The sequence below is a fragment of the Tupaia chinensis genome, unplaced genomic scaffold (assembly GCF_000334495.1).
Source record: "Tupaia chinensis unplaced genomic scaffold, TupChi_1.0 Scaffold000270_1, whole genome shotgun sequence".
In the NCBI taxonomy this organism is placed as follows: domain Eukaryota; kingdom Metazoa; phylum Chordata; class Mammalia; order Scandentia; family Tupaiidae; genus Tupaia; species Tupaia belangeri.
The window spans coordinates 6025305-6035433 of NW_006159750.1; the positions used below are offsets into that span (position 1 = coordinate 6025305).

Below are 10129 nucleotides of genomic sequence, written 5' to 3' on the forward strand. Positions count from 1 at the left end.
GCTTTACGACCGACTGGAGCAGGAAGCGAGGCTGGCAGCTCGGGGCTGGGGGCGTGAAGCCGGGATCCCCGCCCGAAGCTCAGCCGCGGGGAGAACCTCCTGGAGCCGGCGACCACGGGTTTGCCTGAGGCCGGGGCTGTGGGCGTGGCCTCGGAGACCCGGCTAGTGGGGAAGCCGCCCCCGCCCGGGTTCCGGGTGAGGAGTGGGTGGTCTGAGTCCGTTCCTGGGTGCCCTGGGTGCCGGACGGCTGTACCTGCAACCTCTCGGGCCTCTGGTCCTGGGCACGCGCGCGGCGGACTGGGCGTGCGAGCAGGGAAGGAACTGGCAGTGTTTGCAAGGCACTTAGAAGCCGGACGGAGCTAATTGTCACTAATTGCGCGGCCAGAGGGAGGTTGCAGCCCTAGGAAGCAGAGCATACCTGGCTCCCTCCGACCTTAGCCGGTGCAGGCTCAACCCGTGGCTTTACGGTGCTTGGTGGTTGGCATGCCCAGTGCGCCTGATGCTGAGCTGTTAAGAGACCAGAAATACACATGTTAAACACGCATTAAGGCTCCGCACTCCCTCCCCGCCTGCTCGTGAGCTGTCCTGGGGTTCGGAGACACTGGAGCTGAGTATTCACCTTATCCTGAGTTAAAGAATTCCTCCCACTGCCTGCCTTTGCAGAACTCATGAATGAAGGTACCCGTCTCAGCGTTCTAGGACGTATTCATCAGCGCGTTCCCGGAGCGCTTACTCTGCAGTCTCCTTCACCTGAGACTACTTGCATGCTGATGAGCAAGTCAGTTGCTTAAGGACGGGGAATTCCTCACTGTCCAAGCATAATGTAGCAGCTCCTTCCAAAGAGTGATGATACTATCTTTAGGCCTGTGAAGTCAGTTCTCTCCAGCTTGATTTTGTTGGCAAGCCCAGACCTCTGGTAAAACATGTTGAAGGCTGGCAAGCCTAAAGAATCAGAGATGTACTTTGAACTTGACGCGAATTATCGCAAAGAAACCAGCCTTCTTAGGAGCTCTCGGTGGTGGGGTGATGGAACATAGGTGTATTTTTCAGGTGTAGAGGATTATGAATGTGCTGAGTGTGAACGTACCTTCATCAGAAAAGGAGTTAACTTTTCTAAGAATTATTTTATTTGACTTTATGTACTTATTTATTTATAATTTGACCAGAGAATGACAGAGTGAGCGAGAGAAAGTAAGAAAGCAACCTGCCAGGTCCAGAACTCAAACCGTGGTCCTCCTTGTGGAAGTCCAGCACCCTAACCACCACGCCACCTGCCAGCTCCAGGAGAGGAGTTATTTTTTAAAAGTAGTTAAAATTTCTCCTAAGGAGCCATGGTCAGATGAATACCCTTAGATGTGTTTTAATTTTTCTCTCTTTCCTTTAATTTCCACATAGACTCAACAAATGGAAGACTAGTCAGGTGGGAGGCCAGTGTAAATCCATTTCCTTCCAGATTTTTTTTTTTTTCTTTTGGAGAGGTTTTTGCTATAGGGTGTGTGTGTGCTCGCCAGAGAGACAGGCAGAAAGCGAGCAAATCACCCTCCAAGGGGGAGGGCCACTCTGCAATTTCTTCTCTTCCATTCTCCTCTCAGGATCTCGGGCATGCACACACATGCACCTGGTGTGAGTTTAAGCCACTGAGTCCAGGACTCGAACTGGGGCTGGCTACATGGAAGTCCAGCGATACAGCCATTACAACTGCTGATTCCTCCTTCCAGATTTTGGTGCTGCGCTCTTCCTGTAGTCCTAGCTGAAGTTAGTAGTTTGGGAGGCGGATATTCAATGAATATCCACCCTGCACTGCGTCATTTTGGCTAGTCCTAAAAATCCCTCAAGGTTTTTTGTCATCCCTGTTTTATAAATGAAGAAATTGCAACTCAATAACTTGTTAAAGGTGTACACTGTGTTGTTTGTGAATAAGGGGTAGCGTTCCTGTTTGTGGGTGTGTTTTGTAATTTGGGGGGATCTTCATGTAGTTAAGCCTGAAGACCCCACCTCTTTCTGTCTCTCTTCCCTTATCAGTAGAAGGCCTCTGAGGTGGCGCATCCTCAGTAATCACCTATGCCCAGCAGTAGGAAGACTGTTGCCTCCTCCTCTGTGTGGGAGGGAAACCAGTCTGGTGCTGACTTCTCTTTCAGTTCTTACTGAAAGGCAAGATGAGCGCAGGAAGGCTGCATTTCAGGGTAAATCCAAAAACAGATTGAGCCCTCTTTACTGAGCACAGAGGTGAATTATCGTTGAAGTGCAAATTTAAAGAAGCAACTCATTTTGTCCTGAGCTGTTGATAGCCCACTGGCCAGAAAGCAGTGTGGCTTCTAGAAAGTTAGCACCGTGTGGAGTGGTCATTTACTGCACAGAATACATCGTCCAACAGGTATTTATGAGTATAAACGATTGACTTAGTCACTCATTTATGCTAGTTACTGTGGTGGGCATTGTGGAACCATGTGAGCAAAATGGATAAAGTGCTGGCTCTCGAGGACCTTGCATTCTGTGCCCAGGCAGACACTAAACAAATAACTTCCCCCTGTGTAACTGCAAGTTAGGGTAAGTTCTCTGAAGGAGTCATGTCAGGTGCCGCGAGAGGGCTTAATAGAGAGACCTGAGCCAGCCCACGAGACAGGGTGTTGTGATAAACAGCAGTACCCTGTAAGACAGCAGTGTCTCTTAAAGCGTATGTGCTTCTTCCTATGGAAAACAGTCAGGGTGACCTTGTGCATAAAGCTCTCTCCTTTCCTCAGGGTTATTCTGAGTCGCCAGACCTCGAGTTTGAGTATGCTGACACCGACAAGTGGGCTGCAGAGCTCTCAGGTAAGGCCTAGACCCTTTGTGTTATCTGGGGTGGTTTTTTCCTTCTTGGTCTCGGAGAAAATGAAGGATGAATACAATTTCAGAGATCGTTTTCTGTAGTTACTCCTATCGGTGAGATGTGTATATATAGCTTGTGTATCTCAGCTCTGGGTTTCCTCTGTTTTTATGAAGCGTCTCTGTGGTCAGCTCAGTTAGCTGGGGCCGCTACCAATGGAAACAGTTAATGGTGGTCCTTGGCCTTACACTTTGGCCCTGTGGACTCTCCTCCAGCAGTGGGGCATGAGGGCTGCCAGCAAACTGCCTGCATCTGCGCCCATCTGTCGCACCACTGCTGCTCACACAAATGTGAGGTCAGTTCGTACCCTAGGAAGCAGCTACAGGAGAGACACACGTGGTGGTGGCGCTGTGGCATAGCTCTGGTGTGGTGTGGCATGGTGGGGTGGATGCACATCAGACTGCAAATTCCTAGCTTATTTCTGGTTGTCAGCTGCAAGGCAAGCCAGCACTCTTAAGTTCACCAGAGCAATAAGACCCCTAGTAATCCTGAGTCATTTCAGGGGCCAGCAGGTGACTTGGTGGTAAAGGCGCAGGTTACCACATGGCCAACACTAGTTTGAGTCCTGGGCCTGTGGCTTGAAAATCATATCAGGAGAATGTGGGCCTGCCCAGAATCTTGAGAGGAGAACAAAGGAGAAGGAATTGTGATGTGGCCATCTCCTGGAGGGGGTGATTTCTCACTTCTCTCTCTGTCTGGTGAGCACATGTGCCCTATGGCAAAAACCTAAAAAAAAGAGAGTGTGTCACTCTAGGAGTCACCATGACTTGGACAGAGTACTGGAAGCAAACATTTTATCTTTTCTGCCACATGCGAGACTTGGCATGGAATGTGGACATGGAGCTGAGGGTGACGAGACTTTGTTCTTGACAGAGCTTTATAGCTATACGGAAGGACCGGAATTCTTGATGAATCGAAAATGCTTTGAGGAGGACTTCCGGATCCACGGTGAGATGATCTCCCCACCTCTCGGTCCTTCATCTTACATCATGAGAGCTGCAGGGCTTCTCTTAGTCACCCGAGTGACCTTAGTCATCCTGGGTGGCCTGAGAAACCTGCTGAGCCCTGATTAGTCAAGGGCAGATGCGACATTGAGAGTGGAGGCACTTGGGTGATGGTTTTCCAGAATGTGAGTATTAGGGGACAAATCTTCATTATTCAAATTGCCGTCAAAAGTACCAATGTTCCAGTTTGGAGATTCCACATTCATAGAGCAGCAGTGTGACCTTATCCCTTAAGTAGGGAGTACCTTGTCTGTCTGGTCCTGTGGCTGTCCTGACTATGGCGGGTTAACACTAGGTTCACTCCACTGTGAGGATTTTTCTGACTGGTGTAACTGGTCTCTTGCAGTGACAGACAAGAAGTGGACCGAGCTGGACACCAACCAGCATCGTACTCATGCCATGAGGCTCTTAGATGGCTTGGAAGTCACTGCCAGGGAGAAGAGACTCAAGGTGGCTCGAGCTATTCTCTATGTGGCCCAAGGTACTGAGTGGGCCTCCTGGGGATGCTGGGCACCTCCGTGGGTGGGTTGGTGATGTCCAGCAGGTGTGGGAGGGGTTTGCTGAGCTTCGCTCTGTGGTTGCAGGCACCTTCGGGGAGTGCAGCTCAGAGGCAGAGGTGCAGTCATGGATGCGTTACAACGTCTTCCTGCTGCTGGAGGTGGGCACATTCCATGCTCTGGTGGAGCTCCTGAACATGGAAATAGAGTGAGCACTTCTGAAGGGCCTGAGTAAGAAAGGGGAGGCAGAGGTGGGAAGGGCGACAGAGCCTGCAGAGCTGACTGGCTTTGAGGGAGTTAAACAGGCCACGTGGGGCGGAGGGTCTGGTCCCAGGCTGTTGTGAGCAGCCAGCTTGAATAGGAGGGTTGCTGACCCACACTGTGAAGACCAAGGGAGACAGCTCCCTGATGCTAGAGCTTTTATACCAGCCAGTGCAGGGGTGCCCTTCAGGAGAGGCTTCTCATTTTAAGCTCTTTATGAACCCGTAGACTCCACTGTTCAGCCTGTATTTTCCCCTCAGCAGGAGCCAGGCATAGCCTGACACTTGGGCTCAGCCAAAGCCTGCTCTTACCTGTGTCACTGTTGTCCTTTGACCGATGGACAGGTCAACTGCTGCTCATCTAGGATAACGCCATCCCTAATGATAGCTAAGACACTCAGGAGTGCTTACCTGTCCTGGGTATCACTCTAAGGGCATTACGTGTACTAATTCATGTTAATGATGCACACGTTATTAATTATAGCTAGTAAGAGAGCCAGGATTCCACCTTGGCAGTCCGGCCAGGGCCTGTATTCTTGACACTGTCCTATGGCCCCTGTGTAGTGCCAGCACACAGCTTGGCTATTTGATCTCCCATGGGCAGCACTTCCCTGCCTTGCTGAGCAAGGTGCTGACTCTGATCTCTTCTGCAGCAACAGCGCCGCCTGCAGCAGCGCCGTGAGGAAGCCGGCCATCTCCCTGGCTGACAGCACAGACCTGAGGTGAGGCCAGCAGCATTCCTGGGCCTGCAGAGCTGCAGCTAGCAATGAGAGCAGAACCGGGCGGGGGGTGTCTTTGGGCTTCTCATGCTGTGTGCATTCTTTCTGAGCATGCTCATGTAGGTGCTGTGGGCTCAGTGTGAGTGAGTAGTGGGCCCTGCTGAGGGCTAACTTAGGTGGGGTTCTGGGCTGACCCTCTCAGACCACTTAACAGTTAGTGTGGGGTTCCTGCGTGCACTGCTGCTGGGGATCCGTTGTGGGGTGTTTTACATCTGGATAAGGTGTGCACAGCTTGGTCACAGTCCACACGGGCTTATCCCTGACTACTTCATAGTGTCTCACGCTGCACAGGAGATCACCTTTCTATTTATGAGACTGAAATCTGTCTGTGAATTTGGAAGTTTTTCAGACCCACTATTACAGGGTCCCTTGTGTTACCTGCAGGCTTCTGGTTTCCTCTGTCATGGTAAACCCTATCTTTGTTCTCCCTGTGACCTTGTCCTGCTTTGACTCCACAGCTCACTCCCACCTCTTTTTCTTTCATTTTTTTTTTCTTTCTGGGAGGTTTAGGGCAGAAATACTTTTGACCATTCTCGTTCACATTCGTTCATTCAGCAATGTTTATTAAGCACCTGCTTTGAGTAAGCATTTTATTAGACACTGGAGATACAGAGTAAGAACTGGTCCCTGCCAGAACAACATGACACTGTAAGGAAGCCTCAGGAGGGCAGGACTTGAGCATTCCCCTGTCCTGTGGGACTTGCAGAGCCTCCTCCAGCTCTTCACAGTTTTCTCCTGCTCCCAGCCTTTGTGCACAGGTTTTCCTCCTGTTAGCTGGGGTGTGGGGGAGCCAGCGGTGCTCCCTGGACCCCCATCCCATTCCACTGTGAGCTGGTCTTATCCTCAGGGTCCTGCTCAACATCATGTACCTGATAGTGGAGACTGTTCATCAGGAGTGTGAGGGTGACAAGGCTGAGTGGAGGACCATGCGACAGACCTTCAGAGCTGAGCTGGGTAGGACCCTGGGGGCCCCGTTGAGAGGCCCTGCCTGAGAGCTGAGGCTGGAGGGTATGGGAGGGGCTGCCCGTGGGTTGCTGCCTGTGGTCCTGATACTTTACGTCGCCTCTAGGCTCCCCACTGTACAACAATGAGCCATTTGCCATCATGCTGTTTGGGATGGTGACCAAATTTTGCAGCGGCCATGCTCCTCACTTCCCCATGAAGAAAGTTCTCTTGCTGCTCTGGAAGACAGTATTGGTGAGTGCCCTTTCAGGAGAAAATGGGCTAGGAATGGGGCAGAACGGAGGCTTTTCCTCTGTATTCTTTTGAACAGTGACTATGTGGACATATGACTGCTCTGGTGAAAGGAAGAATTTTTTAAAATTATTTCATTTTATTTATTAATTCATTTATTTTAACTTGTCTGGGGTAGGGGGGAGGGAGTGAGAGAGCAAGCTGCCAGGTCTGGAACTCAAAACGTGGTCAGCCATGTTGGAGTGTCCAGCACCATAACCACCATGCCACCTGCTGGTCCCCAGGAAGAATTTTTTTAAATAAAGAATTATTTAGGGACCAGCAGTTGGTGTAATGGCTATTCGCTGGACTCCCGTGTAGTCAACCGTGGTTCAAGTCCCAGACCCAGTGGCTTAGACTCATGTCCAGTGTGTGTGCGTGTGTGCCCAAGATCTCGAGAGGAGAATGGAGGAGAAGGGATTGCGGTGTGGCCATCCCCCCGGGGGGTGATTTCTCACTTTCTGTCTCTCTGGCAAGCGCACATGCCCTATAGCAAAAGGCTTTCCAAAAAAAAAAAAAAAAGAATTATTTTATTTTACTTATTCATTTATTTATTATTTTAATTTGACCAGAGAGACAGTGGGCAGGGGTGGAGTGAGAAAGTAAGCCACCAGGTCCAGGACTCTTAACTGTGGTTCACCATGTGGGAGTGTCCAGCACCTTAACCACCATGCCACCCGCTGGTCCCCGGAAGAATTATTTTAAAAGCTTTTGAAAGGAGATGAAAAGAGAATCGGCACTTTTGGTGTATAGACACGAGTACTTGGTCTTTGAGTCAGAATAGGTTGTTGGCTCACTGGTCCCTCGCAGTGGTTTTCTCTCATAATACAGCTTCTTCCCCAGACAGCTGCCTCTCAGGAAGCAACCCCAAGCCTGGAGTTTCATAGTTCGTGAAGTGATTTTAGGCAAATTTAGACCTGGCGTACTTGAGGCCTCTTGGTCGGCCATCACTGGAGGGAAGTGAGTGAGTTCTGAGCTGGTCCATTTCCTTCAGGTTGCAGTGTGAAATCGGGCCGTGCTTCTAGCCAGAGAGGAATGGGCTCCAGGGGTGGGCTGGCCGGCATACTTGGCCTGGGGTGTTGTCAGCACCCAGGCTCAGGGCAAGCCAGGAGCCCTTCCCACCAGGGGCAATGACCTGGGGAGAAAGCAAAGCTGAAGCTGGGACAGCTGCTGTCACCGGGGCTCACCCCCCACTTCTTTTAGAATGGATGACTTAGGAGCCAGGACTCCAGAAGTTCAGCACCTCTTTTTTTTTTTTAATGATTATTTTATTTAACTGGTTTTTTTTTGTTTGTTTGTTTGTTTTGACTAGAGAGGGACAGAGTGTGTGAGAGAGAGAGAGGGAAAGTAAGAAAGCAAGCCACCAGGTCTGGGACTTGAACCATGGTTACCCATGTGGAAGTCCAGTGCCCTTACCGCCCCTGCCCCCCCCCGCCCCCTACCGGCCTCAGAAGTTCAGCAACTCTTAAAAGTCATCTGCAGGTTTTAGCTTGGCTAGACACTCTGTTGGCTCCTCATGAAGCCTCGCTAAAGCCAATGGGGGGGGGGGGGGCGGGCTGTGCCTGAAGCTAAGTCTAAAATTGCTGTGCAATGCTGGGTTCTGGCTTCTTGGGAAATGTCTAAAATGAAACTTTTTTCCTTAAATTGAACAATCAACAATATAGTTCCAGTCTGACTTTGAAAGACTAGCATGTACAACTTTTGAAGCATGTGAGTCTCACTGACTTCTAGGAACTGAAGGGCTCTTCCCACCATCTTTTTATTGAGTCCATCTTTTTTGTTTTTTTTTTACCTGGAGAGGCTGTCATACGCAGAGAAAGTGTGTCCGTGCTAGGCCCTCAGCCTGGACCCCCATCCCACTGTGTTGTGTTTTCCTTCTTCCTTCATCTCTCCCTTGCCAACATCACTGTGATTTGCTTTGGGGTGGCCCCAGTCCCTCATCCAGGGGTTATGTAGCCCTCTGTAGAGATGGGGGCATGGTGGCACAGTGGTCAGGGCACAACCTGTGGGCACGCTGACCCTGGTGTGCCCTGCTGTGTGGCAGTGCACCTTGGGCGGCTTCGAGGAGCTGCAGAGCATGAAGGCCGAGAAGCGCACCATGCTGGGCCTTCCCCCGCTGCCTGAGGACAGCATCAAAGTGATCCGCAACATGAGGGCCGCCTCCCCACCGGCGTCTGCCTCTGACCTCATCGAGCAGCAGCAGAAACGGGGTCGCAGGGAACACAAGGTGAGGGTGCCAGGGGCCCTGCGACTCGGGGCCCTCCAGGTACACAACAGCGCAGTCCCTGCTGGAAGTCAGCTGGTCTCTCATCGGAACGACTGTCTGCACAGCAGGGATGCCTTGTCTCCAGCCCTGGAGCTGTTCTTAGTGGGGACTTGGAATACCTGAGGAACTGCAGCAAGAAACAGTTTGTCAGTTGGTCCCAGTCTTGACTCCCTCTCTAGTTTTCAGTGTTCTTTGCCCTTTACCCGAGACCTGTCTGTGTTGCTCCCACAGTTCTCTCTCGTGTCTCTCAGCTGGCTCTTGTCTCCCCGCACTCGGTGTAGGCTCTGATAAAGCAGGACAACTTAGATGCCTTCAACGAGCGAGATCCCTACAAGGCTGATGACTCACGTGAGGATGAAGAGGAGAATGATGACGACAACAGTCTGGAAGGGGAGACGTTCCCCCTTGAGCGGGATGAAGTGATGCCTCCCCCTCTACAGCACCCCCAGACTGACCGACTTACCTGTCCAAAGGGGCTCCCGTGGGCTCCCAAGGTCAGGTGAGTCTCAGATTTCCAGAACCCTCATATTCCCAGGCTTGGCACCTGGCTTATGTCACTACACAAGGTCCTCTGACAGCAGGCCCTGACCTTGGCTCTATAGGACGAGTTCTCTTAAAGTATCCTTTGCTGGCCTGGGGGGTCTCAAAGGACTGGTCTTGCTGATCTCATATAAGGTGGTTTTTGTATGGCTCCTGACTCTGATTTGAGTTAGCTCCTGGGTAGGCATGTTTGTGAAGGAGCCCCACCTCCAGGGTTGTACCGTCTCGTGCCTCAGAACTACATGTTGGTTGGCGACGGGCCACATAGCCTAGGTGTGTCATAGACCGTATCATCTAGATTTGTGAGACACACAGGGACAAAATCCCTTAGTGACAGATTGTTCAGAACCTATCTCCATCATTGGGGCTGACAGGGGGCATGGTGGTTGAGGGCGCTAGACTCCCACATGGCCAACCACGGTTTGAGTCCTGGACCTGGTGGCTTCTTTTCTCACTTTCCGTCTCTCTCTCTCTCTCTCTCTCTCTCTCTCTCTGCTGTCCTTCTCTGGTCAAATTAAAATGAATGAATTTTAAAAATTAAATAATTCTTAAAAACTATCTCCATTATTAAGCAGCACATTGCCATATATGGTTTTTAACAGAAAAATGATAAGACTAATTAAGAATTTTTCTTTTTTTTGAGTTTTGCCTTGGGGTGTGTGTGCTCACTAGAGGGAGACAGAG

General features: G+C 50.8%; 1 protein-coding gene across 1 annotated transcript in view; it reads left to right on the plus strand.

Moving 5' to 3' along the window:
- Positions 1–2741: 2741 nt before the first annotated feature.
- The window catches only part of STRIP1 (striatin interacting protein 1), a gene marked incomplete at its 5' end in the record, with an annotated part of 17627 nt that continues 10239 nt past the window's right edge, over positions 2742–10129 (plus strand). The window contains 9 exon segments of the mRNA XM_014588218.1: positions 2742–2811; positions 3740–3814; positions 4217–4351; positions 4455–4575; positions 5281–5349; positions 6254–6360; positions 6476–6603; positions 8684–8866; positions 9187–9404. Coding sequence (XP_014443704.1) covers positions 2742–2811; positions 3740–3814; positions 4217–4351; positions 4455–4575; positions 5281–5349; positions 6254–6360; positions 6476–6603; positions 8684–8866; positions 9187–9404 — 1106 coding nt within the window.